The 25,708-nt window shown below is 40.4% G+C and overlaps 1 protein-coding gene across 1 annotated transcript in view; it reads left to right on the top strand.

The window, feature by feature from the left end:
• LOC143962680 (dynein axonemal heavy chain 3-like) overlaps positions 1-25,708 on the top strand; it is a 2,426,925-nt gene that overhangs the window by 1,681,196 nt on the left and 720,021 nt on the right. The window contains exon 54 of the mRNA XM_077472045.1: positions 67-249. Coding sequence (XP_077328171.1) covers positions 67-249 — 183 coding nt within the window. The remainder of the gene's footprint in view (positions 1-66; positions 250-25,708) is intronic.

Here is a 25,708-nt window from a genome sequence, read left to right as displayed (position 1 = left end):
GTGTGATATTTCATTGCAATATTTGTACTCAAACCTTTTTCATGTCTTTATTTGTTGGCCCATCAGATAGCAATCATGCAACAAGAGCTGACAGAGCTAAAGCCTATGTTGATTGAACGAAGCAGCGAGACAGAGGAGCTGGTAAACATTATCGCAGATGAGACATTGGAAGTGGAAGCAGTTAAAAGTTTAGTTGAAGCAGATGAGGCAACAGCTAACAAGGCTGCTTTGGAAGCCAAAGCCATTAAGGTATGTTGACATAACATATGCAAGCTTCACAGGGGACAGAATTGTAAATTAGATTTAATATTGATCAGGCAATACAAAATCAAGAAAATTGGACACACATGTCTGTAAAATTGTGGCAGTGGATTGGGTGTTAAAATTAGAACAGAATATCATATCAGATAGACAGAGGCTTGCCTGCTGCTGCCATGATGGGGGCTATTGATCAAAAGCACAGCAAATGGCTGCAAGTTTGCTCATTATGGTCCCTGATGACTTACAAAATGTATCATCATGTTTGCAAAGAATATTAAGTTCCACTTCAAGAGGGGAATGCAAATGTAGTATACAAGGATATACAAGCTAAAATATAGTAGACCTATCTTAATCTGACATGCAGACAGTCATGGGATGGGAAAAGCCGTATAGGTAGAAGTAAAAGGCACTCTCATGCCAATAGTAATAATAATAACAACAAAAAACACGTTTAACCACTCGCCGACTGGCTCATGTTGTTATATGTTGGCAAAGTGTCACGGGTGCACATAATCACATACTGGTACATTGCTCGCACCCCCACCGTGCCTGCGGCGATCGGATTTGTAGCAGAACTTGAACCTGAACAGTCTTCAGGTCCAAGCCAATGATTTCTTTGTAAACTAATACAACCTTAATATGGGAGGGGTGGACCTCAACGACCAGTTGATGATGCCATACTTAATTGCCTGTAAAGGCCAGATGCTGGTATAAAAAAGTATCTGTATACTTATTTCAATTGGCTCTGCTGAATGCTTATATTCTATACAAAGCATCAGGACCAACTGGATCCTTCCTTAAATTCCAGGAAGAGATCGTCACAGCCCTTTTGTTTCCAGATGCTGCTGTGCCTAAAACTTCCCAATGCAAATGCAGTAAGCCAGCTGCATGGGAGGCATTTTCCGTAAGTCCTCCCTGGTACCCCTCAATAACGATCAACCCAAAGAAGATGTTGTGTCTGCAGCAAGCACGGATATAGGTGTGACACCTGCTATTATTGTCCCTCCTGTCCTGACCATCCTGGCTTGCATTGGTGAATGTTTTGAATGCTACCACACACTAGTGGTGTATTAGTGTAGGGTACAGCACTGCACAGACTAGGACACACTTTCACAGGGTCTCCAAAGATGCCAAAAATAGTTGCCTTTTCATTGCTCTCTCTCTATTGTTCTCTGCTCTTTTTACTATGTTTACTATGTTTTATCATGTTGACTTTTCAGATATGTAATTCTATTATACTTTACTGTTTATTATGTTTTATTGTTAACCATTATTTTCTTTTCAGGTACGCCATTCAACTGCAGCACTGATTTATTTATCTTGACAGCAACAGCGTTTGCTCTCACGATGTGTAAATCAGTGACTCCAGAGCTGTAGGTGGTGATTTCGCCATCACAGTTTAAAAAAAAAGAGCATATATGCTGATGCATGGGGCCAGGGGTGAAGATTGCCCCCATGTTTTGGTATATATTTTTTACTCTTTTTTTGGCACAGATTGTTGTGGATTTATTGAGTTAATTGTTACCATTGTTTGCGTTTCAGCTACACCAGTCAGCTGCAGCACTGATTGATTTATTCACTATACGTGAATCAGTGACTCCAGTGCTGTAGGAGGTGATTTTACCACCACAGTTAAAAAAAAGGTGCATGTATGCCCTTCATTAGAAGTGGCTGGATGCAGGGCAGTATTCTAATGGTGGGCATACCCCCCGATCAATATCTTTTTTTTTTTCATGCACCCCACACATTACAATATATGCCCAACAAAGCAATCCTAATGGCTAATTAGCCGCTAGACTATTTTACAAGCAGCGGGAGGGAACATCCCCCGTCCTCTTCCTTCATTTTCTTGGGCTCTTTTGCCCCACCGGGAACCTGATAATGCAGCTGGTGGCTCTGCCAGCTCACCATAGAGCTGATCGAAGATCAGAATGGCTCCAATAATCTCTATGGCCTAATAAACCAGAAGCTATGAGCATTTCATTACTTTGGTTTTGCTGGATATACACAGCGCCATTGGGAAATTGGGAAAGCATCTGATCACACAAATCTTGGGGTGATCAGATGGTTTGAGGGCAGAGGAAAGATCTAGAGTCTAATAGACCCATTTTGTTTTAAAAAAGAGTACCTGTCACTACCTATTGCTTTCATAGGGGATATTTACATTCTCTGTGATAACAATAAAAATGATTTAAAAAAAAAATAAAGGAAAGGAAAAGTGTAAAAGTAAAACAAAAAAGCAAAATATAATTAGGAAAAAAAAGCACCCCAGCCCCCCCAGTATCTGAGCAAATACTGTGTGAAAAAATCTGTAGGGCCTTTGCTTTAAAAAAAGGGGGTAAATCCTCCCGGGGGTGAAGTTGTTAAAAGCTGATGTTTAGTGATTTCAACTGTTATATGTATTTTTAGGCAAATAAATAAATAGCAAAAAAGTTAAATATTTACATCACATTTTTGTAATCAAACATCACTAAATGAACAGGTTTATCAAATACAAGGCAATAGGTAACAACAGTGTAAAAAGTGGGAAATTAGAATTAGAAATCGCATCCTTAAAAAAATTGTAGCAAGAACAAGCGTATAAAATTGAGGATCAAGAAAATAGGGATAGAAGAAAAAATATTAGAATACATGGGGTCTTAGAATCGCCACATCAAGAAGATCTAACGGACATAATAAAAAAGATTTGTAATCTGTTGATGAATAAAGATATAACAAACCCAATAAAAATTGAGAGGGTACATCGGTTAAGTAAGCCAAAAGAACTCCCACAAGAGAACCCTCGGGATATCATAGTGCGATTTCAGAATGAAGAAGATAAAAATCATATATGGAGAAACATAAGAGTGAATGCACCCATAGAATATTATGGGAGGGGTATCCAGATATTTGAAGACCTATTGCAAGGAACTTTAAGGAGAAGAAGAACCTTAAAAAAAGAGTGAAAATCTGTTGACCCAAATCCACTTATTGAAGTGGGAAATTTTTACAAATTGCTTAATGGTAGAGGTTAAGTTTATAATATATAATGAAGAGGACTGAATTCTCCCAAAAAAATATATATTATTCTTAAAGAAGTAGAGAGATATCTTGCAGATATTGTTTTCCTACAGGAGACACATATATCTCTGGATTCCAACATTAGACTAAATACACGTGCAATCCCTAAGTGGTATTATGCAGACTCCCCAAATAAGGGGTCCAAAGGAGTTGCTATCAGAAATATAAAAAAATATGAACTTTGTAGTAGAGGAAAGGAAAGTGGACCCAGATGGGAGGTTCTTGTTCCTAAAAGGAACGCTACAAAGGAAAAGATATACATTCGCCATGTCTGTATATATAGAGACTTCCGCGCTCTATGGAAAAGATAGGAGAGGGCGAGAATAGCAAATGAAAAAAGCAGCAATCACTAAATGAGTTGTCTCTCACTGGTAAAGATAATTGAATAAAGATGTGATGCGCTAATTCCAAAACATTCAAGTAACCACAACAAAACTAAAATTGTGCAATTATAGAGCTATATAAAGTGCAACCGTGCATAGATCAATCAGAGAATATCCCTATACATATATGTCAATGAGTTAAAAAACCATGCCGGTGATTAACTAGTGCAAAAAAACACAAAAAAACACATGAATGTTTAACGTAAAAAATAAGATATAAGATATATGCACGTGTTCAACGTGTAAAAAGTGAAACTGGGAATATATATGTACAAAGAAAAATAAATGAATATTAAATCCAAACAACAATAGTGATTTGTGTAAAATGTCCCATACACAATCAAATCAAAAACGTGCAATTCGGTAAGCACACTCAATTAAACGTGCAATGTGCTGGGTAATAAGTCCATTCGTGGTGATCCGTGCAGGTGGTGTAAATGCTATATAATTACCTCACTGCTGTGGGTAACACAGCAAAATTAGTAATGGACACAAATTTTAAACGTGCAATTCAGTAGACACACGGGATTAAACGTGCAACGTGCTGGGTGATAGATCCGTCCGTGATGATCCGTGCAGATAGTGTTAATACTATGCAATTACCTCACTGCTGTGAGAAACACAGCAAAAGATAGTAATGGGCACCAAGGTGATTGCAGGGATGGCTGTATAAACGAATTTTCTTTGGGAGACTTCTTATGGCTTCCTCATGGATGGTAGGTAAACTCAGAGGAATGAATCAGAGAAAACCGCCATAGTGTAGTTGTTTTTTAAGAATATAGCAATTTATTTAAATGATTTAAAACTACTCACAAGTGAAGCAGGAAAAATAGACACATACGACAAACAGCAAACAAAACCGGATACGAACGTCACTTCCGGGTGTCCTACGCGTTACGTCGTCAAGACTTCAACTGGGATATTTTACCAGGGTGCAGGAAGTGATTTATAGGTGTACTGGGCGGACCTACGCCGCCCATTTGATTGACATACCATTGCACCGCTGTGCACAGCACAACGATGTTTGTGGGAGTCAACCAGTACACAAAAGACGTGCTGAATGCCCTCCCTTCTGGGAGTGGATAACATCTATGGACAGCAGCGCAGACAAGGGGAACGCATAAAGCGAACGGATAAAGGAACGAGGGGGCGAAACAAATATTATCCTTATTCAGCATACTGAAGGATGACTGTATAAAAAGTAGAAGCAGCTACACATAGCGCCGCACTGGAATTTAGAGCGTACTGAGCTCTACTATATAGAGCACTAGAGCACGCCCGACGGCCATTTTGTTGGAGTTAGTTTCAAATTATGCAAGTGGCCATATTTATGGTGGTCAAACAGCATCTGAGGAGACAGTTTCATGTCAGCAGTAGCTGAGAACGAAGTTTTAAGAGAGAGAGATGTGAGCCACAGTAAACAAAAACTGCACATAAAAAACTATTGTATCCTAATAGATCAAGGAGGATGATAACTGATGAATAAGAAAATATCAAAATTATAAAAATTATAAAAATATCCAGCTCGTATCTATAGGTAAAAATACAAAAAGGTGTGCATAAACAACTATATTGGAAAAACAAATAGTAATTTAATTACTAGTTTTTTCCAAAAGACTAATTTGAGTAGAACATGTAGTTAACTGGGCAATAATGAATGTGCATAGAGATTTATATTTTTATGGAAACACGGAAATGACGTAAATATTCCAGATGACATCAAAACATAGCAATTATTTTAAAATCACATAAATGCATATGTGTAATAAAAATATCAATAGCTAAAAGGATAAAATGCATAAAAATCGCAAAAGGAATTCAACCATATAACTCAAAAACCTGTCTTAAAAATCGCATAAGGTTCAGTAAAATTATATAAATAAATCCCTTTAAAGATAAATAAATGGTAAAAAAAAAGGGAAATATCAACACAGAACCTAAAAGATCAATGGCGCACACACGGATAATATTAGGGGGCTAAAAATCGCTAATGAAACAGTTTAAATCGAATTCTATATTCAAACCCCTGGGGGCAAAGGTATCAAGGGTGTATATCCATTTGGACTCTATCTGACTCAAGGTCCTCACCTTGTGACCTCCCCTCCAATGTTTGACATAGGGGACAATGCCCCAAAATTTTAGATGCTTGGGGTCTCTGTTGTGATGACTAGCGAAATGTTTCGAAACATTATGTTTATCATACCCCTTCTGTATATTTTGTATGTGCTCTTTGAGTCTAGTTTTTAAAGGCCTTTTTGTGCGGCCTACGTATTGTAAGCCGCAACTACACTCTAAAACGTAAACAGCGCCTACTGTATTGCAGCAGATAAAATCTTTAACCTTATGTGTGTTGCCGGTACTTGTGGCTAGAAATTCGAAGACTTTATTTGGTTTACTCGCTCTCGTGCACGCCAAACACCTTTTGCATGGGAAGAAACCTTTCCCTGCAAAGAACGTAAAATTATTCACGGGAGGATCAGGTATGTTTCTGACTAGCATGTCTCTGAGACTGGGGGCACGTCTGTAGATGAACTTCGGTTTAGGGGGTAGGACTTTGTGTAAATCTTTGTCATTCAGGAGGATGTGCCAGTGTTTTTTGATTATTTTTTCTACATTTTTATATTGATTATTATAATCCAGAATTATTGCTCCTTCTACTCCTTTTTTATCTTTACGTTGTGTTTTCATATCTTTAAGGAGGTGATTACGATCCATCTTTTCCACTTCTGATATTTTTTCCTGAATTGTGCTCTTACCATATCCTTTTTCTTGAAATCTCTGTCCCATGGACTCGGCTTGTTCGAGAAACACTTCTTTTTTGCTGCAATTTCTCCTTAAGCGCATAAATTGCCCTTTAGGGATATTAAAAAGCCAATTTTGATGGTGGCAGCTTGTTATTGGAAGATAACTATTTTTATCTACGCTTTTGAAGTGTGTCTTGGTTTCTATTCTCCCTTCCTTTTGTGAAATTAATAAATCGAGGAAGACAATTTCTTTCTCATCCGAGTTCCAGGTCAGCTTTATATTCAAATTGTTCTCATTCAATTTTTGTTGGAACGAATTCAGGCTGTCACTACTCCCTTTCCAAAGTATTAAAATGTCATCGATATAGCGCCTGTATAGCGCTAGTTCTTCAGGTGGGTTTAAAAATACTGCGTGCTCTTCCCATCTAGCCATAAATAAACCGGCAACGCTCGGGGCAAATTTAGCCCCCATAGCAACACCTGTGGTTTGGTGATAAAACGTACGGTTAAACCAAAAATAATTGTTTTTTAGACAGAAGTCGAGGCATTTAACTAAATACTTTCTTTGAGAGCAAATAAGGTCAGAGTGATTTCTCAAACCCCACTTAGCGGCCTCGCATGCCTCATGGTGGGGAATTATGGTATAGAGCGAAGTCACATCTGCCGTAACCATAATGAAAGGTCCATCATGTGCAAGCTCCTCAAGAATCTGCAAGACATGCTTGGTATCACGAAGATAAGCCTTTGTCTTCTGTACTATGGGCTGCAAAAAAATATCTATATAGGATCCCATCCTTGAGGTAAGGTAATCTATGCCGTTTACGATAGGCCTAGGTGGAGGGTTGGTCTTGTCCTTGTGGATTTTGGGTAAATAATAAATGATTGGTGTTCTTGCTGATTCTGGCATAAGGTATTGAGCTTCTTTTTTGCTCAGAATTGCTTTTTTCAGGCCAAGATGCACTACAAGATGCACTTTTATAATTTTGATATTTTCTTATTCATCAGTTATCATCCTCCTTGATCTATTAGGATACAATAGTTTTTTATGTGCAGTTTTTGTTTACTGTGGCTCACATCTCTCTCTCCTAAAACTTCGTTCTCAGCTACTGCTGACATGAAACTGTCTCCTCAGATGCTGTTTGACCACCATAAATATGGCCACTTGCATAATTTGAAACTAACTCCAACAAAATGGCCGTCGGGCGTGCTCTAGTGCTCTATATAGTAGAGCTCAGTACGCTCTAAATTCCAGTGCGGCGCTATGTGTAGCTGCTTCTACTTTTTATACAGTCATCCTTCAGTATGCTGAATAAGGATAATATTTGTTTCGCCCCCTCGTTCCTTTATCCGTTCGCTTTATGCGTTCCCCTTGTCTGCGCTGCTGTCCATAGATGTTATCCACTCCCAGAAGGGAGGGCATTCAGCACGTCTTTTGTGTACTGGTTGACTCCCACAAACATCGTTGTGCTGTGCACAGCGGTGCAATGGTATGTCAATCAAATGGGCGGCGTAGGTCCGCCCAGTACACCTATAAATCACTTCCTGCACCCTGGTAAAATATCCCAGTTGAAGTCTTGACGACGTAACGCGTAGGACACCCGGAAGTGACGTTCGTATCCGGTTTTGTTTGCTGTTTGTCGTATGTGTCTATTTTTCCTGCTTCACTTGTGAGTAGTTTTAAATCATTTAAATAAATTGCTATATTCTTAAAAAACAACTACACTATGGCGGTTTTCTCTGATTCATTCCTCTGAGTTTACCTACCATCCATGAGGAAGCCATAAGAAGTCTCCCAAAGAAAATTCGTTTATACAGCCATCCCTGCAATCACCTTGGTGCCCATTACTATCTTTTGCTGTGTTTCTCACAGCAGTGAGGTAATTGCATAGTATTAACACTATCTGCACGGATCATCACGGACGGATCTATCACCCAGCACGTTTAATCCCGTGTGTCTACTGAATTGCACGTTTAAAATTTGTGTCCATTACTAATTTTGCTGTGTTACCCACAGCAGTGAGGTAATTATATAGCATTTACACCACCTGCATGGATCACCACGAATGGACTTATTACTAGACATGTGCAGAGTAAAATATTTCGTTTCGGAATTTCGTTTTCGTCTGAAAACTTAATTTATTTAGTTACTCCCGAAATTCGTTTTTATTTATTTCGTTTTTCGTTCAAAAATTGCATTCGTCCGAAAATCCACATGAATTACGGTCGAATCTGTCTTGGAAGGCTTATGGTGTCTGTCGAATGTATAAAGAAGATTCGACGGAGCTAACTATATAGCATACTTTAGAACCCTATTAAAGTCTTTGGGACTCCAACGTTCAAAATCTAAAGTGCTAATTTTAAAGGCTAATTTGCAAGTTACTGTCCTAAAAAGTGTTTGGGGACCCGGGTCCTGCCCCAGGGGACATGTATCAATGCAAAAAAAAGTTTTAAAAACGGCCGTTTTTTCGGGAGCAGTGATTTTAATAATGATTAAAGTGAAACAATAAAAGTGTAATATTCCTTTAAATTTCGTAGGGGGGGGTTGTCTATAGTATGCCTGTGAAGGGGCGCATGTTTCCCGTGCTTAGAATTGTCCCTGCACAAAGTGTCATTTATGCAGGAAAAAAAGTCCTTTAAAATCACTCGCAGCTATAATGAATTGTCGGCTCCCGTAATACAGAGAACACTCATTGAAAGTCATTGATAAAAAAATAAATAAATAAATAAATAAATAAAAAAGCGTGGGGGTCCCCCAAATTCAATTACCAGGCCCTTCAGGTCTGGTATGGATATTAAGGAGAACCCTGCCTCAAATTTAAGAAAAAATTTGACGTGGGGTTCCCCCTAAATATCCATAACCAGACCCTTCAGGTCTGGTATGGATATTAAGGGGAACCCCGCGTCAAATTAAAAAAAAAATTGACGTGGGGTTCCCCCTAAAAATCCATACCAGACCCTTTATCCGAGCACGCAACCTGGCAGGCCGCAGGAAAAGAGGGGGGGGACGAGAGAGCGGCCCCCCCTCCCTCCTGAACCGTACCAGGCCACATGCCCTCAACATTGGGAGGATGCTTTGGGGGTCCGGGACCCCTCAAAGCACCTTGTCCCCATGTTGATGAGGACAAGGGCCTCATCCCCACAACCCTGGCCGGTGGTTGTGGAGGTCTGCGGGCGGGGGGCTTATCAGAATCTGGAAGCCCCCTTTAACAAGGGGACCCCCAGATCCCGGCCCCCCCCCTGTTTGAAATGGTAAGGGGGTACAAAAGTACCCCTACCATTTCACAAAGAAAGTGTAAAAAATGTTTAAATAAAACAAACACACTTTTTAAAAATTCCTTTATTAAAAATAAAAAAAAGATTCCAGCGGCGGTAATCCACTCTTGCTATCCAGCGACGGACGGTCAGCTCTCCATCGATGTCTAATGTCATCCAGCGCAGCGCAGCATCCTTCTTCTGTCTCCTCCACGGAGACACTGGAGGCATTCCGGCGCTGACGTTTCTTATATACGGAGGGCGGGGCCACCCGTCACCTGACCCCGCCCCCCTCTGACGCAAGGGGAAACCCGGGGTTCCCCGTGACGTATGGGTGACCCCGCCCCCCTCTGATGTAACGGAAACCTGCCTGTGTTACATCAGAGGGGTGCGGGTCACCCCTACGTCACAGGGAACCCCGGGTTTCCCCTTGCGTCAGAGGGGGGCGGGGTCAGGTGACGGGTGGCCCCGCCCTCCGTATATAAGAAACGTCAGCGCCGGAATGCCTCCAGTGTCTCCGTGGAGGAGACAGAAGAAGGATGCTGCGCTGCGCTGGATGACATTAGACATCGATGGAGAGCTGACCGTCCGTCGCTGGATAGCAAGAGTGGATTACCGCCGCTGGAATCTTTTTTTTATTTTTAATAAAGGAATTTTTCAAAAGTGTGTTTGTTTTATTTAACCATTTTTTACACTTTCTTTGTGAAATGGTAGGGGTACTTTTGTACCCCCTTACCATTTCAAACAGGGGGGGGGCCGGGATCTGGGGGTCCCCTTGTTAAAGGGGGCTTCCAGATTCTGATAAGCCCCCCGCCCGCAGACCTCCACAACCACCGGCCAGGGTTGTGGGGATGAGGCCCTTGTCCTCATCAACATGGGGACAAGGTGCTTTGAGGGGTCACGGACCCCCAAAGCATCCTCCCAATGTTGAGGGCATGTGGCCTGGTACGGTTCAGGAGGGAGGGGGGGCCGCTCTCTCGTCCCCCCCTCTTTTCCTGCGGCCTGCCAGGTTGCGTGCTCGGATAAAGGGTCTGGTATGGATTTTTAGGGGGAACCCCATGTCAAATTTTTTTTAAATTTGATGCGGGGTTCCCCTTAATATCCATACCAGACCTGAAGGGTCTGGTTATGGATATTTAGGGGGAACCCCACGTCAAATTTTTTCTTAAATTTGAGGCAGGGTTCCCCTTAATATCCATACCAGACCTGAAGGGCCTGGAAATTGAATTTGGGGGACCCCCACGCTTTTTTTTTTTTTTATTTATTTATTTTTTTATCAATGACTTTCAATGAGTGTTCTCTGTATTACGGGAGCCGACAATTCATAATAGCTGCGAGTGATTTTAAAGGACTTTTTTTCCTGCATAAATGACACTTTGTGCAGGGACAATTCTAAGCACGGGAAACATGCGCCCCTTCACAGGCATACTATAGACAACCCCCCCCTACGAAATTTAAAGGAATATTACACTTTTATTGTTTTACTTTAATCATTATTAAAATCACTGCTCCCGAAAAAACGGCCGTTTTTAAAACTTTTTTTTGCATTGATACATGTCCCCTGGGGCAGGACCCGGGTCCCCAAACACTTTTTAGGACAGTAACTTGCAGAATCTTTTCTCTCTGTCAAATCTTTTTTCTCTGTCGAATATTTTCTCTATATAATCTTGGACTAATAGAGGTAAGGTTAGGCACATTCGACCACAGGTTCTATAGACACAGATTGTTGTCAGAGTCATGTCGAATCTCCTATTCTATATCGAACTGTTGTAACAATGAAAACGAAAATAAAGCATTTATTTATGTCGGATCTTTCGTTTTTCGGATTTTGTGCTTTCGTTATCGTTTGTCAAAACGAAAACGAAAATAGCTGAAATTCGGACGAAAATGCATTCGGACGAAAACGAATGCACATGTCTACTTATTACCCAGCACATTGCACGTTTAACTGAGTGTGCTTACCGAATTGCACGTTTTTGATTTGATTGTGTATGGGACATTTTACACAAATCACTATTGTTGTTTGGATTTAATATTTATTTATTTTTCTTTGTACATATATATTCCCAGTTTCACTTTTTACACGTTGAACACGTGCATATATCTTATATCTTATTTTTTACGTTAAACATTCATGTGTTTTTTTGTGTTTTTTTGCACTAGTTAATCACCGGCATGGTTTTTTAACTCATTGACATATATGTATAGGGATATTCTCTGATTGATCTATGCACGGTTGCACTTTATATAGCTCTATAATTGCACAATTTTAGTTTTGTTGTGGTTACTTGAATGTTTTGGAATTAGCGCATCACATCTTTATTCAATTCGCCATGTCTACTGCCCTAATAAATGCCCAAAAAAAACTAAATGGGATTTTGAACGATTTAGCAGATTTTAAACAGGGACAAGTGATTTTAGCAGGAGACTTTAATTTTGCAATGGATCCCGACTTAGATAATACATCTCAACACAAAATACTAGCGCTTTAAAAGATACTGGTGTGTCCTTTTCAGTTCAGTCTGTATCGTTCATTAAAGTTAATTCAAAACTGTTTTTAAAGCGGGAGTCCACCGGGACTCCGTGTTTTTTTTTTTTTTTAAAAGCCAGCAGCTACAAATACTGCAGCTGCTGACTTTTAAAATAGTGACACTTACCTGTCCAGCGCGCCCGTGATGTCGGCACCCGAAGCCGATCTCTAGGTCGCCTGTCGGGTCCTGCCGCCACCATCTTGGATATGGGAATCAGGAAATGGAGCCTTTCGGCTTCATTTCCCGGTTCCCTACTGCGCATGCGCGAATCGCGCTGCGCAATAAGGACGCTCCCCGCTGCCTCTGGGATCTGTGTGTTTCCCAGCAGGCAGCGGGGCACTTGCGGGAAGGGGCGGGCACTTGCGGAAAGGGGCGTACGTTACGCCCCTTTCCGCAGAGAGCTATCCCGGAAGTGGGTGCAGTTACCTGGATTATCCAGGTAACTGCACCCCCCCTCCCCCCTGAAAGGTGCCGATTGTGGCACCGGAGGGGGGGAGGGTTCCGATGAGCGGAGGTCCACTTTAGGGTGGACCTCCGCTTTAATAAAGGAATGTTGTTTGTTTAAAAATTATTTAAAAAACAGTACTTGGAATTTGCTGAGAATCCAAAAGGGAATTGCTTGCTGTCCTTAGATCATCAGCGGCAGCTGCTTCTTTAAAGTGAAGTCATCTCGTGAATAGGATACCAATAAAAAATATATAGAAGAGCGTCAAGTCAGTAAAAAGTGCATTTATTTTATACAATACATAAAAGTCTCACTTAAATCCAAAATCCTCCTCCACAGCGCGCTAGGGGAAGCTCCGCTGTGTTTCTGTGTATCACAGAACACAGCGGAGCTTCCCCTAGCACGCTGTGGAGGAGGATTTTGCATATCTGTATCCAGTAATTGTGCCAGCGAAAGGGAACAACGATTGGACTATCAAACGGATAATAATAATCATGGATGTAAGTGAGACTTTTATTTATTGTATAAAATAAATGCACTTTTTACTGACTTGGCGCTCTTCTATATATTTTTTATAGATAATACGTCTCGTGCACCACCTCAGGAAAATAAACAACAACGAATATTAAAAAAAAAATGTATACGTAACAACTCCTAGATATATGGAGGATAAATAATTTGGAAAAAAAGGATTGTACATATTATTCTATGGTGCACGATACATATGCGAGATTGGATTATATGTTTGTGGACCATGAAACGCTGGAAAGTGTAATAGACGAGGAGATTGGTATTGTCACCTCGTCAGACCATGCACCAGTGATAGTTAAAATTAGAGTGGGGGAAATGGAATGTAGGAAAGGTACATGGAGACTCAATGATGCCCAAATAGAGGATGGCGAAGTAGAGAGAATTATAAAAACTGACATTGAACAATATTTTAAAATTAATAATACAATAGATGTGTCCAAAGCAACACTCTGGGAAGCCCACAAGGCCCTGATATGGGAGGAAATACATTTCCATCTGAGCAGGGGAAAAAAAGGAGGGAGAACAGAAAATGAATAATATAAAAAAAAGAAATATATGAGTTGTGAGAAAAATCACAAGAGGCATTTAGATAGAAAAATACAAAAGGAGATCATCATAAAGCATGGACAACTAAACGATATGTTGGAACAGGAGACTAGAAAAGTATTTAAGAATGTAGCCAAAGAAAGATATATGTGGGGAAATAAGTCGGGGAAACAGCTGGCAAGGATCTCAAGGGAAAAAAGAACTTTAAATTATATTGAAAAGATCAAAAATGAGCATGGGGAAATGAAATATAGAACATCTGAGATAGCCAATGCTTTTAAGACATATTATAGTGCATTATATTCAATAAGAAATACTGAGGCAGGAAAAGAAAAACAGATTAGAAAAGATAAAATACAAGAATATTTGGCTGAAACAAATTTACCAAAAATATCATTAATAAGCGCCAAGAGACTAGATGAGCCATTTACGCTAGAAGGAATGTATAAAGCGATAAAGGAAACCTCTAGTGGGAAAAGTCTGGGCCCAGACGGTTTCTCAATTAAGTATTATAAGAAATTTAAAGATCAATTAGCCCCAGAATTATGTAAATACTTGAATGAAATAAAAAAAGTCTTTGTTGACAAATATAACTGTTATACCGAAGCCTGGTAAGGATAAATCAATTTGTTCTAATTACCGGCCTATAGCGTTATTAAACGCAGACACACAACTATATTCAAAGGTGTTAGCAACAAGATTAAAAAATCTTATGCCAGAATTAATAAATGAGGATCAAGTAGGATTCATACTGGGCAGAGAGGGGAGGGATAACAGTATGAGAACCTTGCTACTCATGGGAAAAGATAAGGAAGATAAACCTCCAATGATACTAACATCAATCAATGCTGAAAAAGCATTTGATTGAGTATATTGGTGATTTATAATGGAAAATCTTCAGAGCATAGGTATAGGACCAAAGATGTTACGATGGATAAATAATCTGTATATGCAGCCAACAGCAAGAGTGGGGGTCAATGGGAGTATGCCGTCCGCATTCAAGATGTTCAATGGGACAAGGCAGGGATGTCCGCTTTCGCCACTCCTGTATGTGATTGAACCATTACTTACAAAAATATGAAACAATGCCAATATAAGAGGGGTAAACCTGGGAGATGATGAACACAAAGTAGCGGCATATGCGGATGACATACTCCTCTATATGACCAACCCACGATTGTCTCACCCCTGCTTAATTAGGGATTATGGAGCCCTCTAAAATTTTAAAATAAACCCCATAGATGTAAAGGAGGAGAAATTACTACAACAAAAATTCCGCTTTACATGGGAGAAAAAAGAAATAATGTATTTAGGAATAAAAATCACAGCTATTGACCATGACCTATATCAAGCTAATTATATTCCATTATTAAATGAAATTAAAACTGAGTTAAGGAACATAAGAAATGGTTCAATTTCATGGATTGGTAGAATCAATATGTTGAAGATGGTGATCTTACCAAAAATAACATACAAACTTCAAATGCTTCCGATAAATATCCCAAAAAGTTTCTTTAAGGTAATAAAATCACAATTCTTAAAATATATATGGCAAAATAAAAAATCAAGGGTAAAATATAACCTATTAATTAGGAAAAAAAAAGGAGGGATGGCACTACCAGATATATAAAGGTATTATATTACAATTATTTTAGCTAGATTAGTGGAATGGCCTAATGTAAATACTAAAAAGAAATGGGTAAAAATGGAGGAGACACTATATAGCTCACAATTACTAAAAAATATTTGGATACCGCCAAAGTATAGAATAAGAAGTAATAGTGCACATGAACTAACTCTCACAGCGCTTAAATTATGGGACGCACTACACCGTAGGGAAAAATGGATGTATAATTCCCCAGTAATCCCACTGGGGGGCACAATTCTTTTTATTCCAGGAAACAGCACACAATGGAAACAAGTGTTAAATATACAAGTAAAAGACATCACTTCACGGGGTGAATTAATGACAAAACAGGCCTAATAAGGAAACATGGTTGGCAAAATTTGAAGAACTGGGAATATCTACAGATTCAACTTTTTATAAATTCAATTCCAGGTCCTATCAGAGACGTGAATACTCAAATTCCGATAGAAAAGCTCTGTAATTCAAAAAATATAGTAAAACATGGTATATCCCAGGTATATGAAATTCTCAGGGATATAGAGGGGCAGGGGGCCATACCTGCTATAGTAAAATGGAAACAGGATATGGATATTAAATTAGAAGAGTCACAAATGATAAATGTTGTATATAACTATTTATCGGATATAATGTCCATAGAAGTAAATTATAAGTGCCTGATAAGGTGGCATTTGGCACCAGAAAAGTTACATAGAATATATCCCTCTAAATCTCCAAAGTGTTGGAGAGAGTGTAAATTACCTGGTACAACATTTCACATATGGTGGGAATGCCCAGAGATAAAACAATATTGGCAAAGTATATTAGATCATATAGAGATAATAACAGGAGATACCATACTGCCCCTGGGCCTGTTTATTTCATGGTACGGAGAAAACAAAGAACCAATATAAAAATAACCTTAGTACCATTTTTTCTTAATGCAGCAAAAGCCCTCATCCCTAAAAAATGGTTAGATACAAAAAAAACTAGTATTAGAGAATGGATACCGAGAGTCGAGTATATCGATAATGTGGAATATTTAAGTAATATGGAGAAAGACCGGATGTATAGGTATTGGGCAATGTGGGAAAAGTGGAGAATGTTTAAAATGACTGAAACTTACCTTCAGGCAATAGTGGAAAGAATATAAAGCAGATTCAAAGGGGGTCAACAGATTAAAGGGGGGGGGGGAGATAATGGGGCAATAAATAAGGTTTATATGAATGACAAAATAGAGAAAAATGTTAAGAGGAAATGTGTTGATTGTAATTAAAATATTGTAATAAAAGTTTAAATTATAAAAAAAAAAAAAAAAAATGATTGTAATGTGAGGGTCTACCTTAATAATTTTGTCTGTATCCTGTCAGGCAGTTTCATGTACTACATAGTTATTTGTAGATCTAAAGCAGTGGTTCTCAACCTGGGGTTGGGACCTCCTCTGGGGTGGAATGATGATTTGCCAATGGCCACTGAATCCTGGGCTGTTCCTGAAGCCCGCATCACTCTCCCAGCCCTTTCATGGCCACCCGGCTGGGCTGTGTCTGGAGTCTGTGGCCGCCCACTCAGCCTCTTCACAGGCATCCATTCAGTTCATGGTATGGCCAGGGGACAGAGCCTAGAGGTCAGCTGACTGGTGAGGAATGTGAAGGGTGAGGGGCTGCAGGAGATCCTATCTCCTGCAGCCCCTCCCTGTGTAAAGTAAATGCAGTAGCTACCAAATGTCAAGATTTAAAATTGGGCATGCTCCTAAAATGATGGGAAACTACAATACCTAAAACTGTGAATAGATGACACCATTTACAGATTACGTTTAGGGTTAATTGTGAATCATGGCCCTAAAATTACTGTTCTCACTCTGCTCGAAGTGATACTGTGTGGTACAATCACCATTTACATATGTGTGCAGGACCTATGGGTGCATTTGTATATGCGTGTTTGAGCCAGGGATGGGGGTGCTTTTAATTTTTTTTGTTTTGATTCTCTTTTATTATTTCTTTTTAATTTAACTTTATTGCTAACACAAAGTGATAAACAAGCCCCCTTGTGATAGTTTTGGGCAGGTGACCAGTAGTATTTATGAAGACATCAGGGGTATATTAAATACTTGATGTCTCCTCTGCCTTTCAAAGCAACTAACTAAGCACAGATCATTGATCGCAGTAGGGGACCTTTGAAGAGCTGCAAAAGTGACCAGGTGACCATAAAGCTGCCTGAAGAACGTTTACATAAAAGCCAATCACCAGCTGTAAAAAAGATACCAGCAGCTGCAGCCAATTTCCTGGTATAACCAATTGCTTTTCCAGAATATTTAAATATGTATGTGGGTTGGCAAGTGGTTAAAAAATATAACAAAACATGCTTTGGGATAATCGCATGCTGGATTTTGTTTCTTAATTCATAATGAATGATAATCATCCTACTTTTTACTCAATAAACTGTCAATAATTTATGTAATTTGTATACCATTTGTGAAATGCAAAACTTTAATCCCATAAATAAGGGTACCGTATATACTCGAGTATAAGCCGAGATTTTCAGCCTCTTTTTTGAGGCTGAAAGTGCCCCCCTCGGCTTATACTCGAGTCATCGCTGTCTGTCTGCCCGATCAGCGTGTCGAGCAGACAGACAGCGGCCATTCTAGGATTCAAAGGCCGCGCCTCCCTCTCCGCCTTCGCCTGTGATAGGCGGAACACTGAATTTCCCAGCAGTCTGTGTTCCGCCTATCACGGACATCCTCTCATCCTCGTCCGTAGTATGAAGATGAGCGGACGTCCATGATAGGCGGACCACTGACTGCTGGGAAATTGAGTGTTCCGCCTATCACGGACATCCGATAGGCGGAACACTCAATTTCCCAGCAGTCAGTGGGAAATTGAGTGTTCCGCCTATCACCGACGGAGGCGCGGCTTTTGAATCCTAGAATGGCCACCGACGAAGAGCTGAAGGACGGAGGCTCGGCTCGGGACGGGCCGGGACGGGCCGGGACGCAGGCCGGGCCGGGACGCAGGCCGGGCCGGGACGCAGGCCGGGACGGGACGCAGGCCGGGACGGGACGCAGGCCGGGACGGACACAGGCTGGACGGACACAGGTAGGCTCTACTGTGTCTTTACTGTGCCTCTCCTGGAAATGAAGAAATCAATGCATGTGCCCTATTCCATTTTTCTTTCAGTTTGTACCATATGGAACCCATTACTTCAATGGCTACTTCCTCTGACTGGTGTTTATGATGATCAAACAATGTTTAGCAAATAATATACATACACATATGCTTATTATAGTGCTTTTGTAACAACAGCAATGTAAAACCTTTCTATTACTGGTGTTACTGGTTTATTCCTTAGTAGCCTATTTGACAGTTGTTTCTAATTCCTTAGGGCAATTTTGATATATTAATGAACCAATCAAACTAAGGTGGGAAAAAGCACACACACACACACGGATGCATGCACACACACACACACACACACACAGGGATGGATGGACACACACACACACACGGATGCATGGACACACACACACACACACACACACGGATGCATGGACACACACACACACACACACACACACACGGATGCATGGACACACACACACACACACACGGATGCATGGACACACACACACACGGATGCATGGACACACACACACACACACGGATGCATGGACACACACACACGGATGCATGGACACACACAGGGATGGATGGACCCACAGGGATGGACGGACACACAGGGATGGACAGGCATGTCTCACCCTCGGCTTATACACGAGTCAATAATTTTTTCCAGTTTTTTGGGGGTAAATTGGGGACCTCGGCTTATATTCGGGTCGGCCTATACTCGAGTATATACGGTAAGTGAAAACTTCATGCTTTATATCAGCATGCACCTGTTCAAAATGTGTTTCATCTTAATGGAAAAAGTTAGAATTTAAGTTAAATGAAATCGTGCTCACATTTCTGCTCTAGTTGAGGCCACGTAGTATTTTGCCAATGATCCCACTAGCGACCAGACAAGAAAAACCACATGTGCTAAATGTGCCAAACAAAATGTGTACAAATTATTATTCTATAGCAGAGGCAAGAAGTTGGACATTAAGCATTTAAAAGGACACTTTGGCTTACTTATTCTAATTTTATTACCTAACATAAAATGAATGTAGCTGACCTGTTTGAGCTCAGTCATTTAAATACAATTGTGACATTTTGTTATTATGTGCAGAGCCACATTAGAAATATGATTCCTGTATATACAATATGAATTATACTGTTGACTAAGGATGAGCTAACGTGTCTGAGTTTAATTATCAAGGCATTTGTTAAACCTACCATAAAGTCTGAAAAGTGCAAACTTAAATCCAAAACCCACTGAAATTTTTAGGGGGGAGAATCTTGCAAATTATTTCTGGCCATTTTCAAGGCTAATAGGCAATGGATTGTCAAACAAAGGGCAAAAGGAAGTGGACAGTAGTATTGGAGATATGAATCAATGCAAAAAAATAAATAAATATAATACAGTCTCTGGGGAGAAGGTCCTCCTTTTTATGTGACTTAGACACCATGGAAAAAACACCAATCCATTGAATTACATGCTTTGCAAATGCTGTTAAGCTGTCAGTGGTGTCACAGAACAGAACAATTCTCACAGAAAGCTTCAGCAAAACACTGTATTCTGACATCACATATTTTGCATGTGTAATAGATTTTTTTTTTATGTTTACATTATTGGAACAACATCCCATCTAACCCGATTTTATATTTAGCAGTAATAAGCCTGAATTGACCAGTAGAAGTAACAGAATAAATCTAAAATATGTAGTAAATGTTACTCTTAAAAAAATAAGGGCCCACAACTATATACCTAACTGGTTAGTGGCAAAGCAGTTTCAGTTTAATTGATAAGCTTCTTTTTCACAGTACCCCACTTTTTTTTTTAAAGTTTAACAAAATGTAAAAAGAAAGTGTTCAAGAACACTTGATGGAAAACTGGCACAGCACCGGTAAGTCATAGAAAGCCGGGGGAAGGAGGCTCTGAGCAGGTCACTGACTATTGAATAGGATGCTGATTGATGACCTCTCTGAATGCTCATTTGGAACTGGCCATAGGGTGTTTGATCCCATGGGTGGAGACCCAGCCTATTGGATAGTGGTTTGGAACCACAAAGGTTTGGCTGACTCTGTACCCGGTGTATGAGAGTCCATTTATATTGTTAAGAGTGCATAGTCTATTATGGTAGCGGAACACAAAGTGTCTTCACAGATCATGGGTTATTACTTCTTTACACACCCACATGCTTTTTATTTATATTACTTATATTTCTGACTTTGATTATAATTTTTTATACACAGTGGGGGAAATAATTATTTGACCCCCTGCAGATTTTGTAAGTTTTTCCACTTACAAAGAAATGAAGGGTCTATAATTTTTATCAGGTGTATTTTAAATGATAGAGACAGAATATTAACCAAAAATCCAGAAAAGAACACATTACACAAATGTTATAAATTGAGTTGCAGTTCAGTGAGTAAAAGAAAGTATTTGATCCCCATGCAAAACATGACTTAGTACTTGGTGGAGAAACCCTTGCTGGCAAGCACAAAGGTAAAACATATCTTGTAGTTAGTGACCAGGTTTGCACACATCTCAGGAGGAATTTTGGTCCACTCTTCTTTTCAGATCTTCTCTTAATCCTTAACTTTTCTTGGCTAATGCCAGGCAACTCGAAGTTTTAGCTCCCTCCATAAATATTCTATAGGATTAAGGTCTGTTGACTTGTTAGGCCACTCTATGACCTTAATGTGTGTCTTCTTGAGCCACTCTTTGTTGCCTTGGTGGTATGTTTTGGGTGTAATGTATTACAAGTGTATTGTAATGCTGAAAGACCCATCTATGATGTTCTGGCTGAGGGAAGAAGGTTCTCATCCACGATTTTTCAATACATAGCCCTGTCCATTGGCCCCCTCAATGCGGCAAAGTCGGTATGTATCGTTAGCAGAGAAACAGCCCCAAAGAATAATGTTTCCACCTCCGTGCTTGACTGTAGGGATGGTGTTCTTAGGGTCAAATCAGCCTTTTTCTTTCCCCAAACACGGGGCAAAAATACGAGTTGAGTTAATGCCAAAGAGCTCACTTTTGATCTCAAAACTGCAACTTAATTTATAGCATATTTTTTTTGCATTTTTTCTGGATTTTTTTGTTGAAATTCTGTCTCTATCATTTAAAATACGCTTATGATAAAAATGATAGACCCTTAATTTCTTTGTAAATGGTCCTACGAGTGGAGCAGTACTGAGATAAATGTTTTTTATTTAAAAATCTATAGGAAAGGTGATCAACTTTTCATATAGATATTTTTAAAAAGACTGATAGGAATGGGTAAATTCCACAGGATAATTCTCATCATACCTCATGGTTGAGGGCCATTCTGAGGGGACAATTTCCAGACATCAGACTTAACTGCTCAGAAATGGATGACTATACTAAATAGGCTGTGATTCTTAATTGTTTTTGACCAAAGAATCGCTCGTTCCCTCCCCTTTTCTGACCTGCCAGGCTGCATGTTCAGATAATGGCCTGGCATGGATTTTGGGAGACACCATGCCATTTTTTTTTTAAATCCATACCAGACCCAAAAGGCATCTGGGGAGGGATCCCATGCCATTTTTTCTTTTTTTTAAATAGCCAGGTGTCAGCAAGTGTAACCGCCAATCATTTTTAATGGGACTTGACAATTTTTTTTTTTATTATGTAATTTTTGCTGTAGCATGTTTTATGCAGGCTACAGATGCACCACTTTATAGGCACATTAAGGGGACCCTCCAGGCACTATATTTAAAATAATTTTTCATTCTTATTTTGCACTTTAAGCATAATTAAAATCACTGCTCCTGAAAAAACGATTTATATATATATATTATTATTATTATTATACAGGTTTTATATAGCGCCAACAGTTTGCTCAGCGCTTTACAACAATGAGGGCAGACATTACATTTACATTACAATTTGGTACAAGAGGAATCAGAGGGCCCTGCTCGTTAGAGCTTAAAATCTAAAAAGGAAGGGGCAATTGATACAAAAGGTAATAGCTGTCGGGGATGAGCTGATGGAGGAAGTAAAACAGTGTTAGTTAGAAGCAGGATAGGCTTCTTTGAAGAGAAAGGTTTTCAGGGATCGTCTAAAGATGGATAGATTAGGGGACAGTCAGACAGATTGGGGTAGGGAGTTCCAAAGGATGAGAGAAGCTCTGGAGAAATCCTGGAGGCGAGCATGGGAGGAGGTGACAAGGGAGCTAGAGAGCAGGAGGTCTTGAGATGACCTAAGAGGGTGGTTTGGTTGGTATTTTGGGACTAGGTCAGTGATGTAGCTGGGGGCAGAGTTATGGATGGCTTTGTAAATTATTGTTAGTACTTTGAATTTTATTCGTTGGGTGAGAGGAAGCCAGTGCAGGGATTGGCAGAGAGGGGTGGAGGACACTGAATGGCTGGTAAGGTGGATGAGTCTGGCAGTGGCATTCATTATGGACTGGAGGGGGGATAGTCTGTGTAAAGGTAATCCAACGAGGAGGGAGTTGCAGTAGTCGAGGCGAGAGATGACCAGGGAGTGAATTAGAAGCTTGGTGGTGTCATTAGTTAAAAAGGGGCGTATTCTGGAAATGTTGCGGAGGCTAAGGCTGCATGATTTGGACAGGGCCTGTATGTGGGCCTGAAAGGACAGTTCAGAGACTAAGGCTACCCCTAGCACCCTGGCATGTGGGGATGGACTGATAGATGTGCCATTGATCTTGACAGAGAAGTCAGGCGAGGGGGTACGTGGGGGAGGAAATATTAAGAGCTCAGTTTTAGATAGATTAAGTTTGAGGAAGTGGTTTGACATCCAGGCTGATATGTCTGTTAGTAGATCAGCGATGCGTGAGGAGATTGATGGGGTGAGCTGAGGGGTAGAGAGATAGATTTGGGTGTCATCAGCATATAAATGGTAGTGAAAGCCATGGGAGGCTATCAGCTGACCCAGGGAGGATGTGTAGATCGAGAATAGTAGAGGTCCAAGGACAGAACCTTGGGGGACCCCAATGGAAAGGGGAGTTGGAGAAGAGGAAGTGGAGTTGTAAGTGACACTGAAGGTGCGATGAGATAGGTAAGATTCAAACCAACGGAGAGTGCAGCCATGGAGACCAACAAATTTAGTTTTTTGAGGAGGAGGGGGTGGTCAACTGTATCAAAGGCAGCAGAAAGGTCCAAGAGTAAGAGTATGGAATAATGACCGTTGGTTTTGGTTGGCTGTTAGTAAGTCGTTTGTCGTGACTTTTAGGAGTGCAGTTTCTGTGGAGTGCTGTGGGCGAAATCCAGACTGAAAAGGATCCAGAAGGTTATTTTCAATGAGGTGGTTTCTCAGTCGGTTGTAGACTAAACGTTCAAGGAGTTTGGAGGCAAAAGGGAGTAAAGAGATGGGTCTTAAGTTGTTAAGATTGGTGGGGTCTGAGGCCTTTTTTGGTATGGGAGTGACTAGTGCATGTTTTAGAGGGTTGGGGAAGATGCCAGTAGAGAGTGAGAGGTTGAAGATATGAGTTAAGGAGTGTAGGATTGAGTCAGATGGTGACCATAGTATTTGAGAAGGAACAGGGTCCAGGGGGCAGGAGGTTAAGTGGGCATTAGAAAGAAGTTTAGTCACTTCCTCTATAGTAGCTGGGTCAAAAGAGGAAAGTATTGATTGCGCAGGAGGACAGGGAGTGTAAGGTGAGAGAGATGTCTGTAGAGCGGAGAGATCTCGAGACGAAACGTCTCAATCTTATTTTTGAAGTGATAATCAATCTCCTGGGCAGTGAGTAAGTTAGTGGGTGGGGGTAATGGAGGATTAAGTAGAGTGGTAAAGGTAGAAAAGAGTTGACGGGGACTGCGTGAGAGGGTGTTAATGAGAGTGATAAAGTAGGTCTGTTTGGCAGCGTGCAGGCAGGAATGGTATTTTTGGAGGGCAGATTTATATTGGCTGAAGTCTTTCTGTGACTTAGTTTTATGCCACAGACGCTCAAGAGCACGGCTACGTTTTTTGAGGCTTCTGGTATTGTCTGTCTGCCAGGGTTGTAGTGGTCGGGGCCTGATTCTGTGCGTAGTGTATATATATATATATATATATATATATATATATATATATATATATATATATATATATATATATATATATTGATACATGTCCAAAGGCAGTACCCGGCCCCCCCCCCCCCCCATACCCCTTTTATGGCCAATTACTTGCATATAAGTCTTCAAAATGGGCACTTTTGTTTTTTCCTGTTCGGCTCCCATATGTTTAAGTTAAACAAAAGTCAAAAATCATATTTCTCAATTTACGTGAAGGTCAGGTTACTATAACCCAGCCAGCACAGAGTTCCCCCTTACATCAAAGTCTGCAGGAACTCTTATGTAAAGGAGAATGCTGCAGTTCATGATCTAAGGGGGGACTTTGACGTAAGAGGGGCTCTGGTGTCTAGAGACCACCTTCCAAAGAGTGAATATACTAAGGTGAAGGGGGTTACTGATATAGGTGGGAACACTTTTTTTTTGTTTACCAAAAAAATTTTTTATTGAGAATCAACAAGAAACCATCAAGTTACAATGTAGAGTAACACGCAACTTAAATGTACACCATTATGATATAGTCCAGTGATACACATCTGTCAAGCATAAATGGTTACCGTTATAAAAATTGACATTATCAATGTCAATTTGACTACCCCAAGGCATGAAAGCAAACCTTCCAGTATACCAAGATGAAAAGTGGCTCTAGGGGAGTCTCCAACTTGATGCGAACTAACTAAGAGGGGAAAGACAATACAAAGAAGAGGAAAGAAAAGAAGAAGCGAAAGATGAAGAAAAAAAAGGGAGGGGGGAGAAAGGGGAGGTAGAAAAGAAAGAAAATGGGTGCATCTGGGCATACTCTGTCGCTCCGACTGGTAGGCGCTGTTCCATGATACTACCATAGACCCTGGGTCTTACTAATCAAAAGATGACCAGGAGGCCCACTACCTTTCAAAAATAGGCATTGTATCCATTAACGTTTGGTATATTCTTTCCATAAGCTTTATCGCCTCCATGCATCTAATAATTTGTTCCCAAGGGACCGACGGCGATCTCCAGTGCAGGGCTATTGTCCAGTGCACCGCACTGAAGAGCGTGTGGACTAGTTTCTGAGCTGGGAGGGCTAGTCCTGGGATGTCCTCAAACAGGAGGCCCACCTGGCAAGTGATCGCTACTTGTGTTCCTGTGGTTTGAACCAATTTATCAACAACTCTTTGCCATATGGGCCGGAGGAACCTACAACTCCAAAAAATGTGGAGG

This window comes from Lithobates pipiens, unplaced genomic scaffold, assembly GCF_037356315.1.
Source record: "Lithobates pipiens isolate NorthernLeopardFrog02 unplaced genomic scaffold, aLitPip1_a1.2 Scaffold_8, whole genome shotgun sequence".
In the NCBI taxonomy this organism is placed as follows: domain Eukaryota; kingdom Metazoa; phylum Chordata; class Amphibia; order Anura; family Ranidae; genus Lithobates; species Lithobates pipiens.
The sequence above is the reverse complement of the archived record's forward strand: the minus strand, read 5'-3'. Positions and strand labels throughout refer to the sequence as shown.